Below are 26927 nucleotides of genomic sequence, written 5' to 3' on the forward strand. Positions count from 1 at the left end.
GCACTACAAACATTCAAATAGTAGCCTAAGGTTATTTATATACGGGAATACAATTTAAGAGAAAAAAAACAACAGCAAAAACGTCGTAATTAATTTCTTTGGAAAACGTCAATGGCGATGAATATAATTTTGTTTCTCTCCTACTGGGAATCAGGCTACTTAAAATGTGTGAATTATTATAGCGGGCAAAAACTCACGCACATTTTTAAATGAAGATTGAATTTGAATATATGCCTCATCTCAAACTATTCAATTTGTGATCATATTTCCCTCAACTTTCACCACAACGAAATCAGATATAGAGGGCGGGAAGCTCCATCACAAACTCAAAATGCACATGTTTTGCGTTGTTTATGGTTGCTCAAATCGATCAAACCGAGACATACAAGGTGTTAAAAATGCTAAAAATGATTTAAAAAAAAATTAATCGTTTTTAACTTAAAAAGTTGTCGCCTTTAATGGCGTTTTGCGTCGGCTGATACTGAAATTAAAACGGATAACTGTGCTTACCGTGGTTAAACATTCTGACTCTTCGTGGTATCGTTTGCAGGGAAGAGAAGCTGTTTCATTCTAGTGCATAATCATTTGATGTTTTCACTGAAGTTTGTAGAATTCCGTTCACAATGTTGATCTGATTACCGTGAAAATAGTCACACGCTGCTGCTTCAGCCATATGGCAGAAAAAAGTCCAAATAAAAATAAAAAAGTGTACAATTCAGAGGGTCACATTCTGACAGACACTGACACACTGTATTTTATTTTTTTTTCAACAAATGACAACCAAAATCAAATCCATAGAGATGTGACTGCGTGCAAGTCATGCTAATTCACAAGCTGATGAGTCATACTCCAAATGTAATGTTAATTAAATCAATCAAAGCTTTCAAAAACATTTAGCAATGTGATTATTTTATTGAGTTATAGGCAGTGGGTTTAATCATCTATTACTAGATTACTGCCAGTTTTGCTGAAAGTTACTTTCAAAAGTAATGCATTTGCCTACAATATTGCATTACTACCTAAAAGTACCTAATTGCGTTACTTAGTTACTTCTTATGGAAAGAAATGCGTTACTTCTGCATTACTTTTACTCACCTTGGCTGGGTTTACTTAGCCTATTTGTATTTTAATAACAACAAAAAAAGTAATATTTTCTCTTTCACACCAAAAGTGAAAATAATAAGTCTCAGGCTGAAATAAATGCTAATTCACGCCTGTACAGTACAGTAGTGTTTTACCTGTACAGTAAAAAAAAAGAAATTTCAGCATAACCATTCTGGATTGAAGAATAGTAAGCAGGAGAGGAAAGTTCAACACTTCAGCAATAAAAATTTTAAAAATAAACACAAATGTGATGTTTATCTTAAGTCATTTTTGTTTATTGTTATGGTTGAAGTGGGTCACTGAAGGTCAGCAGCAAAGGCATTGGTTAATAAAGTGAGGTTAAATACATAAAGTAGGCCTATATTTGTGTAATTTAATATATTTAATTATTGCAGGTTTGTGTAATATTCTGAGATTGGATTTCACAGTTTTTATTCATTTTGAGTAATAGTACTAAATGTTTTGTTTTTTTACGCAAATGAGATGAATAAATGGCTGCTTACATTTATTCTAAAACTACAATAACCATCATGTTTACACAGCGAACTCAATGCCTGTGAACTTACGATTTGTCTCAACATGGGGACAGAACTGCCAGTCAATAAATGGAATAAAGTAACTTGTGTTACTTAATTGAAAAAGTTACATATTTTGTTGTAAATTTAAAGGTATAGTGGAGGATTTTTCCGAATTTTAGAAAAGAACCGCCCTCTCCAGTTGCACATGCGCAACACTCTACCTGCTCCCGAGAGGGAACGCCTATTAAACGTGTGCGAGAGAGCATGCACGAGCCCAGTTCTCCTCGTGCATGCTCGGTTTACAATTTGCTGTCGGCATCGCTCATACATGCTTACTTGCAAGCATGTACAACGGCCTTACGTAAACATATCACCAGAATGATTGACAATTAGGAGGACCAATAGTCTTGATGATCCACCCGGAAAAAGAAAATCCTCCACTATACCTTTAAAAGTAATATGTTACTTGAAAAAAGTAATCTGATTACATATCTCATGTTACTGCATTACACCCCCAACACTGATTATTGCCCTAAACTCACTAGCAGAAAGGCAGAGCAAACCAGACCAGAACTCACCACAGCAGCTTCACATTCTCTATCTCTACTGCCTCGATGGCCGGCAAGTGTTTCAACTCAGTCCAAAAATCGCTCCTCTTCATAACGTAAGGGTCACGTCCAACATTTGTTGTGATTTTTCTGTTTATACCTTTCTGAACCAGCACAGCACAGACTTTCCTCCGTCTCGTCCATTCTGCTTTTCACTTCTTGGCCTCATCTGCCTTTCGTCCTCAGAATCACGTCTGCAAACACGCTATTGGTGATTATGTTGTGTAGTTATGGCTCACATGACGTCCCCTCTTTCAATGCACCTCTGTGCAATTTGGGCCATTTTATTGTTGGCCAGATAATTTAAGGAATCATTCTTTTTTGTAGAACAAACATTGCAAGATTAACATCATCAATACTTGGAAATTGTGCCAGGTTTGTTCAGATCCCTAACCCACAATAAAATGATGACACCATAACAACAAGTCACTAAATAATAAATTGCAATGTCTCGTTGCTGCACTTGGAAAGGAGACCACTTGAACATACAGTTAGAGTCATGTTTATTTACAGCAGAATCCTGACTGAGGAGAAGAAAGGTTATGAGAGCTGAAATGCTTTCGGTACAGCTCATTTGGATCCACATTTCACTACACCTTTTAATTTATTTATTCAAATTTTTATACAGAATCCTTTCGGCTGTTAATGTTGACAGCCAAACAGAGCTTAGTGCCCTCTACAGGCAGGGAGGACGATGGAGAAAAAAAAAAAAAAGAAAAAAAAAGGATCAAAGTACAAAATGAAAAACCACAGCATTAAATGGGAAAGTTGAGAAATACAAACAATGGGATCAAACAAAAAAACAAAAAAGCAATCGTCCATAAAAAAATTAACATTTGCATTTATTTTTTAAATGCAATCACCATGATCGTCATTTATATTGTTCTCTTTTTTTCTTGTAATGTCTATAAGGGTGGCAGAGGGACAGTGAGGAGGCTTGTGGGTAAAACAACGTCCGTGATGCTCAGGTTAACTGTGTCCCAATGCCAGGCAAATGTTCATATTGAATATTCAGGCAACACACTGCCAAAGTTTGCGCGAGGTCCACGCCGGCCGCGGGGGTCAGAGCGGTCCGGACTTGCTGCCCCTTCTCCGTTTTATGAATTATCTTGTGCGACTGTTTGTCCACGACCCCGTGTCTGCGTCTCAGTTTCAGAGTGCCGCACTAACGCGCTTGCCCTAAAAACGCAGCTTTGAAGAACGACACGCTGTACAACTGACATGCAAGGCCAGACGACTAACAGATTAAAAAACAGGTAACAACAGGTAAAAAAAAGAAAAGAAACAAAAAAGCAAACCTCAAGAGACTGAGCCAGCAAAATGCATTATTTTCTACAACATTACACACACACACACACACACACACACTCAATCCCACAGAACTCACTCCTCAATTCCAGTTTCAACATTACGGAGCCAATTGTGTTGAAGGAATGACTACAAACAAAACAAATTAATGCTTGAAATAATAGTGGAGAAAAAAAAAAAAAAAACTCGGCCTTAAATAACAGAGCTTAGTACAATCCTTAAAGATTCCCTCCAGGAGCGTGACAGAGTTCATCTTCAGTGGTCCATCCAGAGCCCATGGAGGTAATGGCATACATTCATACAGAAACACAAGCACTCCCTTCTCTCCGATGGCCGACTTGCACAAGCCGTCCATGTGCGATGTTTCGTGGAAGAGGATGTGTACATCACGCAAAAAAAGTGACCTAGGCTGAGCTCTTAGACTCATTTATAGGGGGAAAAGAAAGGAAACAAACATATTTGTTTCGTTTATGACTCCGTTAGGATCTAAAAGCCCTTGCCCTTGTTCGCACACGCACGCGATCTCACGCACACCTCGACATGATAACCCTTAATACATGTGTACACATATATACATAGAGCTGTACGCCCCCCCACAATTTATAATGTATCATTTCTGTATATGCCAAGAATAAAATCTTTCTAAATAAAATACATGTTTCTGCGAAGGAAGGGGTGGTTAGAGAGGGAGACGGGCGGGTGGATGCGGGTGGGGTATTATCAGAAAGGGACAGAGGAAGAGAGAATGAAGGAAGGAAGGAAGGAAGGGGGGAAAACAACGCTGTCCTCTAATGTGTGCTGGTCCCTTACAGGGTCATCGTCATCCCAAGCTGTGGCAGAATCTATGTTCCTCATCCACAGTTCGCTTAGAGCAGTAAATATTAAAGAAATGTCAGTCTGTAAATCCATAATGGTGCCAAACGGTACAAATGGAAACACACCCGGAGCTCAAAGGGGCTCCGGTCACGTCCAGACAAAGACTGATCCGGTAAAGTGTGGCTGAGTTCAGCAGAACAGGAAAGGGATGATGGGATAGAAAAAGAGAGAAAGAGAGAGAGAGAGAGAGAGATGGCGTGACGAACATGGAATGGAGCCGAGAAAGAAAAGAGTTAAAGAGGAAAAAAAAAAGAGACAGAAACTGTAGTAGGATAGAGACGTGTGGAGCGCATGAATCCATCTGGCAGTGAAGTCCGCGTACGTCTGTTCATCCGCTGGCTGGAGGATGACGACAGGAATGAGGGATGACGAGAAGACGAGTGCAGTTCCTCTCTTCCGACCTCTCTCTCCTTCTCTCTCTCTCTCTCTCCGGTTCCCTGTGCTGGTCAGGGCAGCATCATACCTCCAGGAAGCGTGTGCTGCTGGCCTTGGTGTGGAAGGGCTCGGACCACATGCGCCGCAGGTCCCCCTGTGGACGGCACACACAAACAATTAACACACTGAGCGTTAGGGCCAGTGCAACTCGAGCGCAGCGCTAGTGCTATTGTGAATTTACAAATTTAGTATACTGTATTTTTTTTCTTTTTTCTTTACATGTTACATTCCCAGTAAATGCTCCTCCACATGAACTGTTATTTACATGTGTGAAGTACGTCTCAAACTCCCTCTCTGCATATGCTGTGAGTTTGGGTTGCTTGTAACGCTCATCTGGGAACGCAATATGCGCCATTTCATCAGATTTGTAAGGAAAATCCTTTATAAACGTACGCCAACACAGGAGAATACATCAATATCTTTCTAAATACGCAAACTGTTCATCGCAATTTCAAAATAAATGTTTTGATGTATTGATGTCCACGTATTCTTGTTGAAGAAATGACAGTGGCCATAGGATGTGGCCAAATATGAAAGATTAAGTAAACATTTGAATGAAAGGATTTGATCTGCTGTGAAGTGTAACACCAGGCCGCTGGCGCCCTCTGCAGGCACTTGTTATAATACATAATGGACATAAGATGATTGTTTGTATTATGTATTTTATATGATGTATTTTTAAGTGTTGTTCTATAAAACTGATTACTGCTTTTTATACTTTATTTGAACCAAATATGATTAGTGACAGCCCTACTGAAAGTGATGTCATATGACAAAGATGTAACATTAATACAAGCTTCTCTCTCAATGGTCAATACGTTTTTTTATTTTTTTTATAAATAAAAATAACGGCAATAATGATAATAAACAGCAATAATTTTAAATTATTATTATTAATTAACTAACTTCTAGTTATTATAAATTATACATTTTAATTGCATTAGTCTATATCAAGTTAAAAATGTTCCACATTTGTCAACCTATTCAAAAAAATGAATAGATTCATATTTTGTTATTTTTGTAGATGTAATAATAATAATAATAATAGCCAATTAAATGATTTATTTTGTTGAATAGGTCAATAATTATTTTTTAATGCACAAAAAAGTAAATAAAACAGACTTACGCAATAAAATATGTATAAGAAATGATATTGTTCAAGTAAAAAGTTTTTTTTATCTTACTTGTAAATATATTGTATATAAGTAGCATTTAAAAATATAATTTCTCATCTGCTATATCTGGGCTGAAATGTTTAATTATGAATAAAGTACATTAAATAAATGGTCTATGTGAACGGACTCATGCATGTGATAAAAACATCCTTTCACAACAAAACAATGTCCCAGTGTCCTTCTTTTCTGCACATTCATTTGACCCATTATCCACCATTATCTGGTGCGCACACACACACACACACACCACCGCTCACAAACGTACTGCTACAGATTATTAAGTAAATGTCAGTGGGTGTGCAGCAGCATTACAGGAAGTTACAGATAATTGTGACATTTTGCACAGTACACTTAAATGTGTTAAATCCAGAGTTACAAGAGGCTTGTGCAATCAAAGTATTTATGCTCCCGTCAATGTTTTTCTTCAACAAATATGTAAATTAAAAACAGCACAAACCTGTGCAGATCAATTTACACACGTTGTTAACGCCCATTCACTTTCTTAAACACATTTTTTTTTTCCTTTGTCAACAAGCACACGCACGCTTACTTTGCCTCACCTTCTCTACTGTCTTTGCACAGCAATCAATATCGCTTTTAAGAGTCAGAAAGGTTTCAATAAAATGTTCAATTGCGCAGAAGCGCTGCCGAAAACAGCACAAACCTGTGTGGTGGTTCTTACATCAATGATTATGTGCCTTTTCAATCCATGAAGGTCATACACACTCCCCCACCCACCAACACCCCCACCAATCCAGACCCATCTACACACACACAGTCATATTAAAAACATCACTTATACCAATTAGAATACAGGCCAATACATTGTTTTACACACACACACACACACACACACACATTAGATAAGACACCAACATGGAAAAACACAGCTTCCTTTTTGAGAAGATGGGTTTCGAATCAAATTTGTTCTAATGCTAATTTGCTCTGCCTACTTCTGTTTTTTTTTAGCACACGCAACATGCTTTAAAAGATTTCAAAGCAAAAGATTTCATCTTCTTGATGGTTATCACACGTCCAACAAGTACTATGGCATACCTTGACACAAAAAAAGCAAAAGTATTTTAAGCACATGTACAATGGACTAAAATAATGTGCCGTGCATATGATTTAACATGAACGGTTTGGGTTTAGCATTTAATGAACGTTTGGACGACATCACGAACCAAGTCCAAGCTGGTCAAGCTCCATGTAGCTACTGTAACAGCATTTCAGCTACCGTGTGCAAAATCGTTCCCACAATTGTTTGTTCCCATGGAAAAGTGAGGCTGTTGCTATGGTGACGGCACTACACAGAACTGATCAGATTATGTTGCAACACATGCAGAACAAAACATCTGCCACAATGAAAACCGGCCTACAACTGATGCCTCAATAGAAGGAATGCGGAGTACCCGCACAGACGTACATGTGCTAGCGCATAAATAATGCAGCGCAGTGCTACGGATACGGCACACACCCTGCTCAAATAACCAGACAACGACACCATGTAGACTTCGGCATGGTTTCTGAGCAAGTGAGTAAATGGCGATTCCACGAAATTAAGTTGACACCGTTTGGACGTTATTAGAAATGAAGCCTCTCGCGTCCCTCTGGACTTCCAGGTGTCGGCGCATGCTGACGTACCTTCAGGTAGGCCATGGTGAGCAGAGGCAGCAGGGTGAAGGGCACCAGGTACAGGAGGGCAGGCTGGGCCGCGCGGTGAATACGAGAAGCCACCGTCGCCGTCAACAGACCTGAGAGTGGAAGAGAGAGAACCATCAAACATCCACAGGGACACAGTCAATACAATTACATGCAGCGCAACCAGTGTAGTCCGCTTGCAGAAAGAATAAGCTAGCTTTACAGTGAATCAGAAACTAACAGCGCAACCAGAGTAGTCCAACTGCTCCCAAACAAATGACTCATGAGTTAATCGGAATCATACAACACAAACAGCATAGGTTGACCCAACAAATGACTCGTCAAATGAGTCGTTCCGACTTATCAGCACACAGATAGATAGATAAACAGATGATAGACTGATAGATAATGGACAGACAGAATGACAGATAAACTGATAGTGCGCTAGCCTGGTCAGATTTCAAATCTATTGATAAATTATTCTGTTATTAAATCGCAATGCAAATCACAATCTTAATGGGAGGGTGTGTTTGGATGATAGCGTTGTGACACGCACCAACAAAGTAACCAATGAGGGTGCAGTGGAAGTAGGAGACCCGCTGCATGCGGCCGGACACGTTGGCAGTCCCGGGCACTTCTCCAGAGGCCTGCTTCTTATAGTTGTCGTATCGGAGCACGAAACACAGCAGCAGACCCGGCATGACGATATCACCGATGCCCAGCATGGAGAAGTGGCTCCCGGTGGAGCTCGGGAACACCAGCTTGCCGGGCAGGGAGAGGCGCGGGACGTCCCGCCCCATGCCAGGGCCCAGATGCAGTTTGCGCGAGAGCACGTCGAGGGGGTTGTCGGCAGGTTGCGTGGCCACCTTCACCATCACATTGCTGTTGAAGATGTAGGCGGAGAAAAAGACCTACAGGAGAGAGAGGGAGAGGAGTCAGCTCGCCCTGCTGTTTGAACACGCTGAGAGAGAGGGATGTCAGGCTTGTGTAAGCGTGTTTGGAGTGCTTTTCCACACTGACGAAAAGGTTTGACGGTCAGCACCGGGCTGGGATGGGGAACACGTGCTAAAGGGGGTGGTGTGATCTATTGGTTTCAGTTCTGGAATTTGGCAGCCAAAGGGTTTCAGCTTTGCACCCAATTGGCACTTAACCCCAGGTGCATTTGACTGAGTAATAAAACATATGTTAAACGGCAACTCGCAAGCAATAAGTAAACCATTACAGGACTCCTTGAATATTTTGTAACAATCTCGTGAGCTGTAATAAGGTTTATGACACCAGTAGGGTGGAGTGGTACAGAAGTTCATACCATGTCAGACATGTGCCAGTCTTAATGTCTTAAAAGGCTGTCTTAAATGTCTTTAGTCTTAAAAGGCTGGATGATTCAGTTGACAATAGTACTTTAAAGATTGAAGGTTTTGGAACACCTATTCGACTTGACAGAGACAAACATACAACAGGCAAAAGTCGAGGAGGAGGTGTGTGTGTGTTTATATTAAGGAAAGCTGGTGTAAAACAGCAATGGTGCGTTTTAAGATTTGTAATTCAGATATCGAACTCATTGCAATATCAGTACGTCCTTCTTATCTCCCTCGTGAGTTCCCTCAGCTGTTTTTTATTGTGGTATATACTCATCCATGCGCCAACTTTGATGTGGCTTTGGTGGTGTATATGCACATACTGTGACATTAAATGACTCATGGTACGATTTAAAGATTTAAATCCCTCAGAACCAGTATGACTTGCCGCATTAATTGCTTACCCAGAAGACATCATAGATGAGGAGGCCTGACAGCAGAAGGCATGACACCTTGAGACTAGGCAGCCGCACAAACGCGATCATGGCCACACAGAGACCCATGGCAAGCGCTGCAGGAAACAACAACACAATACTCAGAGCAAAATAACAGCACTCCATACAGAAAAGGTGGTAATCGGTAAACCAGAGGACACGTTTACATTATCTGCCTACACACACACACACACAAACACAAACACAGTGTAACAGCATGCTGACGCACCGTCCATGAGCAGCCAGTGGCCTGTCAGCACCCAGATGAGAACCAGCAAGACAGAGAGAGAAAAAGACAGCAGCTCCGCCAACGTGAATCGGCCACAGCAGCCGAACGAGATCCTGGAGACAAAAGAGACAAGCTGAATACACTACCAACCACACGTCGCCTGGCTGGGACATGAGGCTCTTTTTCACACCCCAGCATCTGATTTCCAACACCATTAACACACAAGAGGATTGTTCCACCCAGAGCAAAAAAAGAAAAGATTCTAGATTACATTGTGAGATTGAGTGAAGCCGCACGACGAATCCCTACGAACAAACACGAGCATTATCGGTTTCAAAAAGGTGATTTTAAAATCTATCAGGCAAAAAAAACAAAAACGATCAAGTGTTAATAAAGTGCATTGGACATTAAAGGGGTTCGCACACCAGATGAGAAGCGTTTTCTATGAGTGTATGCACAATTTCCCCCAAACTGTCATTAATGTACATACTGACTTCAACTTGTGCTGCAAGATTTGTTTAGTTTAACAGCTTGAATAAAGTCTAAAAACACAGGAAAATATTTATAAAAAGTGGTCCTTTCTAATCTTTGATTTTGCCCTGTTGTCTAATTATTCATCCACTAATCCAGTGGTTCTCAAAGTGTGGGGCGCGCCCCACTGGTGGGGAATAGAGACGTGACAGGTGAGGCGCACCAAACGGGAGGAAATTTTCCTTTTTATGCCTTTATATCTTTATCCAGACATCCCAACTGTCCCGGAAGTTCCAGGAGTCTCCCACATATTGATGGCGGCTCCTTGACGCCCGCAAATGAGATCCAATCTCCCGGAATCGTGCGCTACAGAGTGTGTGTGTGTGTTTGTGTGACTATAAAGGCATATTAATATTAGCGGAACAAACTTTCGCGCCCATAGATACAGTATATGTGTAGCTATATCTATGTTTCGCGCCGATGGGTAGTAGGCTAGTGTGGGCAATAAATAAATTGTGCAATGCAAAACAGGCTCATTGCAGCCACTAATGCAGGGATATATAGACCTGTCTTGCCAAATGGATTTATCTTTTTTTCATTTTTAACAGATTGCAAAGTGGCAATTTTATTGCTTTTCTATTTTTGAACTTGATAGAAATTTTGACACAGCTGCACTTTTATTTTCTCTATTTTTGAATTTCATGCAAATTATGACACAGCTGCACTGTGTATTTTTGAACTTGCTGTTATTTGATGTAGATAGTTAACGTTAGTTTGTATTTAGATATAACTTGTTACTATACTGATACTACTTGTTAATTCAATAAATTTGAACATTTTATTTCTTTAGCATGTTGAGGCAGGTGGGGCTTGGAAATTCCCCCGTGTCCAAAGTGGGGAATTACCGAAAAAGTTTGAGAACCACTGCACTAATCTAAAAAAAATGTATGACACTGACAGTGTTCGCTTCTGACAAACTTAAATTTTATATAAAGTGGTCAAATAAAATTGTATTTGTTCATACTCGTTTCATCCTTTTGACATTTGTTACTGGAATAGTATCACAAGATTGATATTATTCCGAGCATTATTTTAGCAAGAGATAGTAATGATGGTAACAGTGTTGATGCATAACCTTGGGACAAAATGAAGTCTTTTAAATGACACACTGTAGAAGTTGGGATGGGAATATGAAAAGGCATCCACATGTAGGGTTGAATTTTTAAAGGTGAAAACTTTCCTTGGGAATTAACAGGTCAGGAATATATGGGAATTAATGGGAATAAACTCGACATACATATGAAAAGACATATGCAGCTGTGCTGAAGCAGGTTGGAAATTAACTTTGCAGGACAGTGGTCCCCAGGAACAGGGTCGAAGACCTCTGATTTACATGATCTACATTTAAATGGTTAGTTCACCCTAAAATTAAAATTCTGTCATCATTTACTCATGTCATTCCAAACCTTTAAGACTTTTGTTAATCTTCGGAACACAAATAAAGACATTTTTGATGAAATATGAGAGCTTTCTATCCCTCCATTGACAGTCTACACAACTACCACCTTCAAGCCTCAGAAATGTAGTAAAGACATCATAAAGTTGAGGTTAAACCACTGGAATCACATGGATTACTTTAATGAAGCGATGCGGGTGCTTTGTTTGCGCAAAAAACATAACTTACCACTTTATTTACAAAATATTAATATTATTAAGAACGTCTGCTCTCGTGCCAACACGCATGCGTCCTGATGCTCTCGTAAACGTGTTGGAGAATAATATTTTGTACATAAAGTGTTAATTGTGTGATGGGGGTTCGCGTTGCTTCATAAAGGTTCATGAGGTTAAACCACTGGAGTAACATGGATTAGTTTATTGATGCCTTTGCTACCTTTCTGGGGCTTGAAAGTGGTAGATGCGATGCTGTCAATGGAGGGACAGAAAGCTCTCAGAATTCATCAAATAGATCATCTGTGTTCTGAAGATGAACGAAAGTCTTACGGGTTTAGAACGACATGAGGGTGAGTAACTGATGACAATTTTAATTGTTGGGTGAACTATCCCTTTATTTTAAACAACATAAAAATAAACGTAGAAATAAATGATATCTACATCTTTACTATTATTAATAAAAAGTTGTCATCAGCCATTCATCATTAGACATTATAAAGACATGCTAATGAGGAACAATTAACTCAATGGCTTTCCTGAGTGAATGTCACAATCGAGTTTTATCTGAATAATCTGAATAACCAATAAGACATGGTTTGTTGACGTGAACGGAGGTAACGGCATTTAAAAGGCAAACAACTCTGATGAGCGAGTAAACATTTCTTACTTGTTCTGTGGGGAGCAAGGTCTGGTCAGATACTGGCACATCGGCAGCAGGAGGAATGCAAAAGCGATGGTGGCTAGAACTGTTCAGGAAAAACAAACAGAAACAATTACGTAAATATTACTCAAGCATGCTACAGCGCAGCGTATAAACTAGGTCAGTGTGTTAGAAAGGAGCGGTGGAAGGTCACTGGTGTGTCTGCATGTGGCACGTACCTGCAGTGCATATGGTGAACACCACCTGAACAGAGTCGAAGAAGAAAAACATGACGAGCAGAGACACTGAGGCTCCGATGGGCAGGAACAGTGCCTGTGTGGAGTCTATGGTCTGAATACCTGTGCAAACACACATTCATATGAGAGGATTCAGGTTGTGTTCAGAAGAGCATACTAACATAATACTGCAACTACATGCTATACTGTATCCCACAATGCACTCCACCTTCCACTTCTAGTGTGATTAGTTTTTAATCCATTTTGTGATATAAATGTTTTATGCAATGGCCTTAGAATTGGTCAAAAGTGTATTTTAACCCCTTAACGCCTGAATTTATAAAGCTGTATATAAAAAAAAAAATTCTGTGTGTTTTTGACTTTAGGTAGATGGTAAATAATGTTGAGATTATCAATTTCACTTTTGCACAACAAATAAATAGAAATTTTGGTATGTTGCAAATTTGCGACAACAGGCATTTAGGGTAATTTTGGTATGTTGCAAATTTGCGACAGTTGGCATTTAGGGTATTTTTTTACAAAATGGAAAAATTAATAAAACACATTTTCCCATCTCAGGAATGTAGATTTTATTCATGGCACAAAGTTGTTAGAACTTATAAACTTTATACTTATAAACTTTGACAAATTAATGAATCTTGACAACAGCAAGAAACAAAACACTCTCCTACTCCCTAACATTGACAGTAGTTTTTATACATTCCATGTTACACTCTGTTTAACTCTTTCCTTGTTTCTCCAGTGCATACATTATATATTCTTATAGTGTTATATCCTAACATGCTATTTTTTGTGAAAAAAAAAAATAAAAATTTTTTTTGGCTGAAACCATCTAAATACAGCATTATTATAATATGTAGCCATTAGCCCAATCCAGCCGTTATGGCCCAATGTCGCAAATTTGCTACAAACAGAAATCTACAAAGTATGTAAAAAATATTCGTCACATGAAGTCTATATGAATAACATAGCTATAGAAGCAATCAATAAGCTGGTACATATTTTTATCTTAGCACAACTTAACTCATTTTGGGAAATTTCTCCACATTTGCGCACTTGATATGCGGATTTTGCAAAACAAAATATTAGCTTCGGTGAACCGGATGTAGTTCCCACTCCGACCGCTCCTACGATAAACCAGTGCGTGCAAAATGTTCCTAGGTATGTATCGAATGTGCACAAACAGGCATTGGGGGAAAACACACGCTATCTCGCCTGCAGTCTGAATGGAAGGGGTTTGTTGCAAATTCGCGACAGTAGGCGTTAAGGAACATGGAACGTGCAGAAAAGTGCAGACTAAGGATGCTCCGGTCAAAGACCATGTATACATCACAAAGAATTAAACGTACACAAAAAGTGCTTAACACAGTACAACTAACAGTAGTAGTAGTAGTAGTAGTAGTAGTTTATTTCTTCGGTCATTATGAACATTTAAATCTTAAGTCACATGTTATTCAAAAATCCTGTACATAATACAAATAATAAAAAAAAAACAAAGAAAGAATTTTTTTTTTAAATAAATGTGTACATTAGAAAGACAAATACAAAATATGTACATTAAGGATTTAAATGCTAAATAATACCTGACCGAAGGGGTTTAGGCTGAAGTCAAGACTTATTTTGCCTAACCCCTTTTACAACTGAAACACTATATCCAAAGATGGCACAATTATACAGTTTCTCTTATACCAACGATGGTAACATGTAAGCACAGAACTTAAACTTCAACAATTAAAATGATATTATACATACACATTCTTTTCTAATGTTCTTCATTCAAGTGTTCTATACTTTTCCATAATATTTAACTTATACATTTTTTTAAATGCATTAATAGTTTTAGAGCCCTTAAGTTGAATAAGACCGTTCCATAGATCAACTCCTTTAACTGATAAACACCTCTCCTCTTAGTATTACTCTTCGCCATAGGTTTTTGTAATAGATCAGTTCCTCTGAGGCTATATCTAGATTCTCTAGTTTGAAACATCTCTTGTAAACAGTGAGGAAGCATGTTTTAAGCAGTCATTAGTTAGACTAAGTCGACTAATCGCGAGTTTACATTAATAAGCCATCAATCATCAATCATTTTATATATATATAAAATACATAGCCTGATCAGCACTCAAACACATGCATAAAGCTTGCCACGGCGCACCAGCAAAAGTAATGATTATTAGTGTGTCATGAAAAAACTATTTATTGATAATGTTTTCTGTGTTTTCGGCTGCAGAGATTAAGTCGACGATGCTGACCCGTCATCTCCGCAGTAGTGGACGCGCCTATTAAGTTTCATACGGATTACATAATCTGAGAATGTTTGTTTTCCACTTGAATTGGTTAATTTTAGTGCTGTAGCGGTGCGTCGACGTCAAAATTACGTCTACGTCATATTTTTTGCGTCGACGCTTCTTTATTTTTTTTTTTATTATTTTTTTGCACCATTCCCGGAGGTACAGCTCGCCACACACACACCGCCCGCCGTGTTATTGTGCCATGTTTTCTCCCTTTCTTTCCAAACCGCGACAAACGCCAGTCTTCTTTCTCTGCAGAATGCCATAAATCCGCTCAACCAATCACAGCGCACCATTCCACGCATTGTAAACAGTAACGGTGGCGCTCTGACACCCGGCATCCTAGTTTTCCTTATCTACTTTGCACTTTTTGATCAACAAACAAACAAAAAAATTAATACATTTGACGGCATTGATGAACCTGTGGTGGATTCTGCCGTAGGGAAGAAACGTAACGACGACTGTTGCTTGTTCTCACATGACAGCGTCAAACTTCTGTCGAATGCTGACACGTTAACCCCAGGGGATCTTTTAAAAAACTTTCAATTCTTGTACTCAAAGTCAACGAAAACCGAGCAGAACCTAAGCCATTTTACAGCTGATCGCCGTCAAAAAAAGAAGGTTGCCGTCGTTCAGAAGGTATTTCTTAGCGATGGCTGATTGAATGTAGCCTATGTTTAGTCCAGATTAGTATTGACCGAGTTCAGAGGCTGTCATATGTGGATCAACTTACTTTGTTGTGTATTTTCAACAGTTTCAATGTGAAAAATAACTTTTATATTGATTCAATGGATTAATTGCATAAAAAAAAAAGGATTTATCACATTTATACTATATTATTCAGAAGTAAACAGTGTAGCTGGCAGTGTGTTTATGTCAGAATGTTTATTTTTAAACCACAACCTTCTAAGTGCTTCTTTTACCGATATATTTAACATATCTTTTGCATTTCTCATCCAAACAACGTCAAACTTGGCACTTACTCGTGCCCAGACAGCTGTCGAGTTTGAAATCCATCGGAGTAACGGTTCGACAGAGATATGCGAATAACAGACAGGATAAATAATTCCAATTAGTCGTTAGATTAGTCGACTAATCGATAAAATAATCACCCGACTAATCGTTTAATTAATAATCGTTTACCCCAGCCCTAGTTAATTTATAAGTAGACATTTCAAGCTTTCTATGGATATGTCTGTGAGGCAAGTATACACTGAGTTTCGGTTCATTTCTGTGACAAGCTCAAGTTCACCAAGACCCAGACGGCAGAAGCGCATCCTGATAACCCTGGTTTTCATTATTTTACAAAAGCACAACATTTTGCTGTTATTGTGTTTATAGAAATAAAAGTAGACCCTTTACATTACTCTTCCCTGTATGACCAAAAATGGAGTATTTTAAGTTAAATGCAAGTGATCGCGCCTGTACGTCATGCAGTAAGCGCTCTCCACACAAACATTTATACTCCAAATAATAGCGCACATTTCTCTAGGTTAACATCAGTGCTAGTGGACTTGTAAAGATGCTACTACTAACATGTTTTAAGTGATAAGCCATATTTAAGGTTGATGAATGATAGGGGAATGTTTGGATTTCCTGTTGTTAACGATCTGTCCGTCACACAGGTTTTTTTTACTTATTGTGACTAACCGACTGATAAAATTGTGGTCGAAACAAGCCTCTTCTAGCCAACTAACTGTTATTCAACTAATAGGGGGCAGCCCGATTACAAACCAGTCACCTGAACAGTATATCCAATTAGAGTGAAGACGACTTGAGATTTTTAAATCAACTGTAAGATATAAAAGTACATCATAAATTTATTCATGAATGTATCTTTCTGTCCAGAGAGACCAATCTCGAGGGAATTACCTCGAGATACTGTAGTACAGGGGTTTTCAACGTGTGGGGCACGCCTGCCCAGGGGGGCGTCAGAGCATGCCAGAAATTATAGCCTAATAATCAATAATTGTAATTATTGTAATGTATTGTATTGTAATGTATTATTGTAATTAATGTAATTTTTTAGTATTTAAATGTTTTTATTTAAAATATACTAAAAATAATAAGACAAACATTTTTCACCCAGAATGCCGTAGCTGTGAATTCGCTGCTGTTTGGCAAGCCCGCCAATACAGGTATGCCTATAAGTACAATGGAGCGATTCCCCCGATTCAAAGCTTTCAAATTCAGGGCTTAAACCCGAAAGACAATGATATGATGATCAGTATTTGAGTTTAGGATTTACGTGGACACGACCAGTTGAAACACCTTTATGTGTGGTTTGTCAGGAGATTTTGGCTAATGACAGCATGAAACCCGCAAAACTTTGACGACACCTTGAAAGACGTGTGTTCTCTGATGGTAGAAGAGGCTGCGGCTTCTAAGATCGATTCTGTTCCACTATCTGACGACACAATAAGTTGGCGCATCTCAGACATGGCACAGAATGTGAAGGAGCAAGTGTTAGACAGCGTCAGACAATTGGCCAATTTTTTACGAATCCACCGATGTGGCCAGCTGCGCTCAGCTGTTAACATGTGCAGTACGTGAAAAACATGGACATTCAAGAAGAGTTTCTATTAAAGGTGAACTAAGTAACTTTTTTACCTTAACTGAACAGCTTCGGAGTCATTGGAATGGTTATATTACTTATTTCGGGTTGAATGGTGGTCGTTTCGCACCCCACCTGGTGCCCGTGAGCGGAAAATTCGCACTTGCAACTTTGAGACGGCGGGCCGCCGGCCGCCGCGGCAGGAAGTATCGCGTGATATCAGGTCTCGCGATGTAAACAATTGCTTTACGGCCAAAAGAAATCTGCTCAAATACTGTCATTATTGCGCTCCCTCACGCTGTCCGAACCCGAATGAATAAGACGTTTTAAAGAATGCCCCATTTGCTTTGATGTCGTTGATCTACTAGCCTCTGGTGTCTGAGAATCACCAAAGAGTTTTTACAACAGTGTTGTCAAATATCCGAAGCTGTGGGGGGAGCTCTAGAGAGAAACCTGCGAGCAAAAAGCGAGAATACAGCGAAGAAATCCCGAAACTACTGAGTGCTGCTTTAAGTAGTCCTTTGCCTTTTCAGGTGAACAGATTTTCAACAAATTGAACGAATTTGTGAGAAAGTACGATATAGACTGGGAACGCTGCTGTGGCATATGCAGTGATGGGGCAAAATCAATGACGGGCCGCCACAGTGGTCTCATATCGAGGGTTAAAGAGGAAGCCCCGAGAGCCGAGATCCATAGACAAGCCTTTGCTGCCAAGAAGATGCCAAATGATCTTCGGAGTGTCCTCGACGAAGCTGTGAAAATTGTCAACCTGATTAAAGCACGACCTCTAAATACTCGTCTTTTCCACATTTTATGCGCCGCACTACAAACAGCTGCTTCTGCACACCGACGTCCGCTGGCTGTCACGGGGCAGAGCTCTATCACGACTTTTTGATTTGCGTGAGGAAGTACTACTTTTTGTGTCAAATGTTCAATGCCCACCGGCGCAGCACATGAGCAATTTGAAATGGATTGCAAGGTCGGCTTATTTGTCGGACATATTCGTGCGCCTCAACGCGCTTAATACATCATTGCAGGGCAGAGACGGCAATGTGTTTTTGGCATATGAGCAAGTGTCCTCGTTCAGGAGAAAGCTGGATCTATGGGCCACTCGTGTGGAGAAAGGATGCTTGGACATGTTTCCCACGCGGGCTGATTTCATGAAAGAGACAGAGCTGTCAGTGGTTACTATTCAGCCTCTGGTCACTGAACACTTGAGGGGTCTGTGTCAGCAATTCACACTATTTTTCTGACGAGACAATCCAGGATGAGTGGATTCGCAATCCATTCAAGTTCAAGGCAGCAGAAAGTGACGCATTGTCTATACAAAACGAAGAGGCTTTGATAGATCTGACTAGTAATCATGAACTGGAGCAAATGACGACACACTCTTCCATTGGCCATTTCTGGCTCTGTTCAAAATTCATTTCCTGAACTCACACAAGAGCACTAAGGAAACTTTTACCATTCGTTTCAACTTATCTGTGCGAATCAGGATTTTCTGCTATGACTTTCATCAAGAACAAATATCGTTCACGTCTTCAAGTGGAGGATGACCTTCGTCTATTTCTGACGTCACTACAACCGCGAATTAGTCTTCTCTGCGCAGCGAGGAAACAAATGCATACCGCTCACTAAGGTAGGGATATCATTATTTAAGCATAAAGTTCTTTCCCCAATCTCTGTTACAGATCATCTGACTGTTTTGATTGGGATGGACAGTTCTTACAGTTTTAAATTGCTATGAGCTGTGATCTGTTCTTTTCATGTGGAAGCATCACTGTTTTTGCTTCATTATTTTAACCTATGTTTTAAAAGCGTTTCATTATTCTAAGTTAAAAACGTTAAATTGTTATTCTGAAAATAACTGCACTTTTCATGTTCACACAAACAATGATAAAAGTGAGGAGTTAACAGCCATTGGGTAAGTTGTGTCAAAAGGGAGGCCCACTGTCTTAGACTTTGAAAACCCCTGCTGTAGTATATTATTTTATTATATTAACAACTGTAAGCTGCTTGAATTATCCGAGGTGAAGTCGTCAGATTAGTAGGTTGTATTCGTATTTCCACAACACTTTCTTGGCTCATGACAAGGAACTAGTTCAGGACTCACTGTTGTTAGTGTTGGCATTGTTGAAGGAGCCAGGGTTGGTGGGGTTTCCATCCTTGTCCTTCTCCTGGTTCTCACAGTCCATGTTTAATGACCTGCGTGGACAGACACAGTTTATCCACAAGTCACAATTTTTCAGGCCCCTAAGTGAACCAACAATGGACAAAACCCGGATGCCTGACCTTTATGCCCCACGACAGTGCTGAGGTTTTGACAAGAGCAGAAGTACACTCATTTTAATAGTAATGTAGCGATCATGATTTTTCATGGCCAATTATGATTGCTGACTTTTTACAAGCAAACGTAAAAGTTTCCAATACCGCTTTGTGTAATTATGCAAATTATCGCTCTCTTAGTAGGTGGCGCTTCCAATATTTCAATATTTCGAGCATGGCAAACAGCGAGCGAACAGTATTTCCTCTGCTGGCACGTCTGTGCCCTCCAGCATGACCCGTCTCTGGCCGGTGTTAAAGTCCTGTTTACAGACTTGAAAATGTAATTTGTGTGGATATAATACACTGCAGTTTGTGTGCAAGTCCTGAAACGAGATCGGCCAAAATAAAATCGACACTTCTGTACCTCACAGCTTAATTTTCTTTCACAACAAATTAAATTTGTCATATAGAAAAACAACTATGCCCACGGATTCATTCAATAGATATGTTTAAAGGTCCAGGTTACAAGTGTAGATTTTTTTTAGGGGGGGGGGGGTAAATAATTCCCTGTATAATAAATATGTGTGAACAGAGGTTCAAAATATTTCTTTCATATTTTAGAAAGAAGTCTCTTTTGCTCACCAAGGCTGCATTCATTTGATCAAAAATACAGTAAAAACAAAAATATTATTTAAATCTAAAAAAAACGTTTCTATTTTAATATATTTTCAAGTGTAATTTATTCTAGTGATCAAAGCTGAATTTCCAGCATCAGCACTCCAGTCTTCAGTGTCACATGATCCTTTATTCATGATTCTTTAAGGAACTGAAAGTTCAAAAGAACAGCATTTATTTTAAATAGAAATCTTTTGAATCATCATCATAAATGTGATCAAGTTCATGTTTCCTTGCTAAATAAAAGTAATACAATTTCTTTTAAACTCCACATCTTTGACCGAAAGTGTATATATTATATATTTCCCTACAGAGAAAGAAAAGAAAGTTACCATATAAATATATTTATTTTTCACTAAAACTTTTCATTTTCAGCAATGCATGGAAATTATACAGCTTATATCATCAATAACGGCTATGAATTCATAAACTTGTTTTGAAAACATTACTGATCAGTTTAGAATTTAATTTCAAGTCATTTTCAACACAAATTAATGCGTCAGCCGGCTAAATAACTTGACATATTTGGTGACATGATGACGTTTTAAAATCAACAATGCTCAAAAAAATCATCAGAAGACCAAATGACTATGTTTGTACATACAAAACGTGCACATGATCAACAAATATCATATTTTGTCTCAACACAGCACTGGTTCAGCCCTAATAGCTGAGCCCTGAGCCCTGCAGCAGAAGAGATGAGAGCTCACCTGAAGCTGCCATACACGATGAGGAGGATGGAGATGAGGAAGGTTGACACCTGGCTGGAGTCCACGAGGGAGTACGCCCTGAGGAGAGGAGAAAGGAAGTTTTTTTTTTTCACAACAACAACAAAAGGATGGGTACCAGATATGTCATACATCAGACACAAAGACAGCCACCCTGTACGACCCTTCCTGGTTCAAACCCTGCACTTGAATGTGCTCACCATTCACACCATCAGCTATTGACCCAAGTGTGTGGGTGAAACGTGAATCAAAGCTCAGCCTGGTCGAGTTGTTACAGAGCTGTGCATGAGAAAGATCTCGTGTTACGGCATTCCCATCCTCCCAGAGCTCCGCCGAGCGTCTTGAGACCTGCGCTTGCCTTTTGTAAATAACAAGCTTTTAGAGAAAGAGGTCAGGCTGTACACTGTGTGCTTAGCAGACTCTTAAAATATGATTACAGCGAGCAAGAGACAAGTTTGTTTGCTGGATAAATAATGTGCGGCTGTGAACAAAAGCAGCAGACTTGATTGTGTGCGTTAACGTTGTATGTATGAATAAGGAAAACGAGAGTGAGAAAAAGTAGGACGAGACACTGACCTTATCCTCAAATGAAACGCTTTACTATGGACAATAAATGGTTTGAAGAAAAACACATTAGTAGTCACACACAGGCCTAACCTCGACTCTATACGTAATGATCCGGAAACACAGAATAGACGTACATCCAGACCGTAGAAAGGACAAAAAGCGAGGCGAAGAGGACGAGGGGTGTTTGAGGATGTGGGTGTGACGGGTTGACACTTAGCCTGGGTTCAAAGGAAGGCGTGAGGAATGTGTGCAGGCTCTGTGAGGGCCGTCTGGCCCCCAAAACCCTATAAAACAGCTCAACTGAGCTCTGACTGCCACAATGTTTCAGAATCACAAGTGGCCACTGGGAAAGAAAACAACATATGTAAGGCTTAAGTGTGTGTTATATAGCCATTTTCATTCAAACTGACTTTTATTATCGTCAATTACTGAGGTTAAATAGACTATTTACACAATTAGTGGTTTTAGCTAAGGCAAGCATGGACATGCACGGAGGAAAGGACCAGAACATTATACAGACTTGAATGTGGGCCCTTTTGATTTAGCCACCACCTACCAACCACCCAGAAACACCCTAGCAACTCTACATAGCACTACTCGCATTTTCTTATGCAACACTTTAATTGCATATTACTCCTGTGTGTGTGTGTGTGGTGATACTCTTGAGAAGAGATCTGGACAGACAAGCTAAACAAACAAGCTAAAGTCTATGGAAGTGTGTTGTTTAAACATGGTTTAAACAAAGTTTAAACATGAGTGCATATTCAATGTGAACATCATTTTGGTTATTTCTGTGTTTTCCTGTTGTAGGGCACAACAGGTATTTCTATTACCCGTGATTTTAAGATTCTTTGTATTGTGTTTTGTGCACATAATAGTAGGGGTGTAACGGTACACAGAAGTCACGGTTCGGTTCATACCTCGGCTCAGACATCACGGTTCGGTACAATGGAGGGAAAAGCAAAACAAAAATGTAGAAGGCAATTATTTTTTATTGTGCATGTCTCAGGCTGTCCCACCAAAGGAAAATAAATGTCTTAAGCCTTGTATTTTTTAAATAAATGTTATTATTAAAGTAAAGGCATAAAAACAGTTTATTTGTAGTGCTTTCACAATAGTTTTATATAATTAGTTTATTAATTAAATTAATAAAAAGACAAAAAGACCTTGAGATATGTTTGGTAATTGTACCTGAATGAATTTAAAATTAATTTGCTATATTTCAGATCAATATATTTGTTTTCCTTAAGATAAGGCGGAGCTACAGATTAGGTGTCCCTAAAGAACATTAGTTCCGCATTACATTAATTAATTTGCACGCAAGTTTTATTTATTTTTATACCGTGTATTCCAGCCCGATCTCATCCCAAGGCGTCATATACTGACGTTTTTGACATTTCGTCTACATCCAACGCATATGGCACCCTTTAGCGTCAATATGAGACGCAGATAGATATGGGCCAGAAGGCGCCTCCTAGCGGTCTAACCCTAACCCTACCTCAGACCTAAACCTACCCATAACCGAACAAAGCTCTGTGCGTGTCATATTGACGCTAAAGGGTGCCATGTGTGTTGGATGTAGACGAAATGTCAAAAGTGTCAGTATATGACGCCCTAGGATGAGAATGCGTTGTGTATTCTCCGTGTATATTCATGCACCGAACCGTGACGCCCGTACCGTTTCGGGTTCAAAACGAATACATGTAAAGTTCCACCCCTACATAATAGTAGGGGTGTTGAAATAATCGTTGCATCATAGCCTACTGACGTTTCTCTGGTGTCATTCGTCACACTCGTGCTAGCGCAAAATGGCAGAGGGAGGCGAAACACAAAAGAGTAATATTGAAAAGTGAGGATTAGGGTTGGGAACCAAGAATCGGTTCTTATCCAGAACCGTTGAAAAATACCGGAACCGTGCGAAATTCCTACGTTTCGGTTTCTGAAAATGGTTCTGGTGCGATGTGTGGGCGAAGTGCTGGAAGCTTATCCTGTAATAGAATATGAATATTCTCATGAATATTAAAATAGTAATGAATGCACTGAAAAGCCCTCGTGCTACTCGTATATGTTTTGCGTCAGATATCAACTCAGAGAGAGAGTATAAAGACAGTAGAGCTGCACGATTCATCTTTAAAAGAGCTCGATTCAAACACCCACGCGATCTTATTCCTAAATGACAAACACTTCACACCGGAACATTCAAATCTGTTTGCGCTGTCGCTGACCCAGAAAGAGCAGTTGTCAATATATATGAAACAGCTTTACTTTCAGTCCTTTCAACCACATGGTTTCGATATTTCGGTTACAAATATTCAAATGATCACAGAAGTACTAAGATAAGTTTATAGTTCGAGTATAAACACTGATGTCTACGGTAGAAACCAAAATAGAGTAAATCACCTTTTGAAAGTCACTTCAAATAACGAGTGTATCGATTACATCTGATGCTTCAAAACATTCATAAAGACGACTGTTAAAGCTGCAGTCCGTAACTTTTTTGTGTTCAGAATTTACATAATGAGCGAGTACATCACGAATGCCTTTTTTCAAACTGTGTTTTTGTCTTATCCTGAATCACTACTGTAAGTCTGTAATAAGCGTTTATACTCGGACATCATAGACATATACAGGGAGAAGTAGCTCCGACTACAGTGTTCTTCCGCAAGACGCGTGCAGCTCTGTTTCTTAACCGCTAGAGCACTGATTCATCCAGTAATGAAACAAGTGAAGTCTTTATGAAATCAATCATTCAAACAATATTCTGTTTCACCTGTCTAGGTCTTACATGTGTGTTCAAGCATATTCTGCCCTTTCTGAGAGGGTATTCTCCACTTTTGGAGATACAATAAGCTTGAAGAGGTCCCAAATTCTCCTAGAGAATGCAGAAATGTTCATTTTCCATCAGAAAAAATAATTATTTCGCATAAATTGCTAAATAATATGTTGAATTTGTTGACATTACCAGTCAAAACTCATTTGACAAGTATAAGAAATAAACAAAAGGATTGTGCATTTTCCCCTTGCTACTAGTTTTTATATGTAATTTTTATTGAATGGGAACCGGAACCGAAACCGGAACCGTTTGGCAGAACCGGAACATTTCTTACGATTCCCAACCCTAGTGAGGATGCAACACATTGTGATATCGAATAGAAGACATGATAATAGTAATAGAATTGAATCGTGAGACCAGTGAAGATCCACACCCCCTACATAATGGTGTGAACAGAAAAAAAAAATGGTACATCATGAATATTTGAACTGAACACACAGTTTTTACATGCGTTTATGTTATAATAGTAACGCCAAATGAAAAAAACGTGTTTTACATGCTGGCATAAATGCATTTACACAACAATTGCATAATGTTAGGAGATTAAAGTGCCCCTATAATGCTGTTTTAAAGGCTCCTAATTTTGTTTTGGAGGTCTCCTACAACAGGTTTACCTGTACAATCCTCAGCGATTGTACGCACTGTAAAGACAGCAACCATGGCGTCGATTTTACCATATTAATCCGAGCGCGAGTCCGATGATGAAACATTGGAAGATCTAGTTATTCAACCCGAACCTCCATCGCATGGATGACTTGAGCAGGACGTTTCTCCGTGATACGCTACTTAGATTGAGGTACATTATGAGAGTCCTCACCATCATTATTATTAACAAGTGTATGTCCAACAACAAACCGACGAGTATATTTCTAATCTATTGCGGTGCACATGTGGGAACTATCAATAACAACGCATACATTAGCCAAACACTAACGTGATTGACTGATTTAACAAAGTTTGTAAAAAATCTTGCTCAATCTTTATATTTACTCAAAGTAATAAGAATGACAGACAATCTGCATTAGTGGACACAGTTTCAGGTAATAGTGGGCCCACAGCTGATCGGTATTTCAGTAAGCCAGAACTTGCCGGAGACCTACACAATATAAAACACAAAACTACGTATTTTGAACACCCGGTAGTTATGAGTGGATCGCGATTAGCGTGTTAGGATGCTATAAGTGAGAAAAGTGAATATATGTGATAAATACGGCCATATTCTGTGAATTAAAGAGTAATAAATGTATATGTTAGAGATATGTTTTTCAACGGATAAACGATAAATTGAGCTCCCTCTTATATCCGTTAACTTGAGTTGATGTTTGTAACGGTTTATTTTCAAATCTTCAGCAATCACAGACAAGGAGTATTATTAATCTTAGTCAAAATGTTTAAAATTCTTTTCAAATGTCTATTTCATCACTTGTATTGTTATAAAATGAGTATTTGAGTATTGTAATGAGAAAGAGCATTTACATATCCATGTTTACATACTGCCTTTTATTGTAAGAGTGCAGATGAAGAGAAGTTGTAAAGGTGTAGGCCTACTTTCAGTTTTGTTATGTTTCTGTATTAAGTTGTTGTAAAAAAACACACTGATGGTGAACTACCGTTGAAGAAGCTTCTTTCATTATTTCTCTCCTTTTTCAGGAGTACTACACACAGCATTTTATAGCATTAGAGTTAAGAAATCATTATGTGATTACATGCAAGTCGGTAGATATGAAATCTGTAAGGTTTTGTTCAATACCAATTGGGTGTAGTGACAAGCCTAATTACTACTGGGTTATGTGCATCACTGCCACTGTTAAAATATACATATAAATGACAGGGTTTAAGATTTAGCTGTAAGGTTTTAGCCCAGCCCTAAGAATTTGACCTTAAAAAGTTCATTGAAAGTCATAATCCTTCTACAAAAGACATACTTTTAAGAAAGACTTTGTGAAAGACGGGTCCAGTAGCATGTCTCGTAGAAGTGCCTGAAAAACACTGGTTTATTTATTCTTATTTAGACGATCATTCATTTATTAATTTAAATGAATGAACATTTAAAGTGTGATCTCATAGGACAGAGAGTGATGAAAGGAGGTGTCTGCAGACGCATGTCCTGCTAGATTACACTTGCTATGATTTACATGATTGAATGGTCTGAATCCTCCCGGGCTTCATTCTTGCACTAGTGCCATACAAAGGCCTTTTGCACACACACACAAAAAAAGAGGTATGTGCAACTTCTCATGTCAGTGACACACTTTCAGTATTTGACTCCAGACAGACATTTCAATTGAG

At 39.1% G+C, this 26927-nt stretch overlaps 1 protein-coding gene across 1 annotated transcript in view; it reads right to left on the bottom strand.

Annotated features, from left to right (window-relative positions):
* Positions 1 to 2716: 2716 nt before the first annotated feature.
* sppl3 (signal peptide peptidase 3) overlaps positions 2717 to 26927 on the bottom strand; it is a 33843-nt gene continuing 9632 nt past the window's right edge. The window contains exons 2-10 of the mRNA XM_084401440.1: positions 21221 to 21298; positions 19684 to 19775; positions 12708 to 12827; positions 12496 to 12574; positions 9687 to 9799; positions 9428 to 9534; positions 8222 to 8576; positions 7669 to 7778; positions 2717 to 4943 (exon numbers count right to left, since the gene is read on the bottom strand). Of these exons, the coding sequence (XP_084257566.1) occupies positions 4872 to 4943; positions 7669 to 7778; positions 8222 to 8576; positions 9428 to 9534; positions 9687 to 9799; positions 12496 to 12574; positions 12708 to 12827; positions 19684 to 19775; positions 21221 to 21298 (1126 nt within the window). The 3' untranslated portion in view covers positions 2717 to 4871. The remainder of the gene's footprint in view (positions 4944 to 7668; positions 7779 to 8221; positions 8577 to 9427; positions 9535 to 9686; positions 9800 to 12495; positions 12575 to 12707; positions 12828 to 19683; positions 19776 to 21220; positions 21299 to 26927) is intronic.

The sequence above is a fragment of the Rutilus rutilus genome (genome assembly GCF_951802725.1).
Source record: "Rutilus rutilus genome assembly, chromosome: 25".
Taxonomy (NCBI): domain Eukaryota; kingdom Metazoa; phylum Chordata; class Actinopteri; order Cypriniformes; family Leuciscidae; genus Rutilus; species Rutilus rutilus.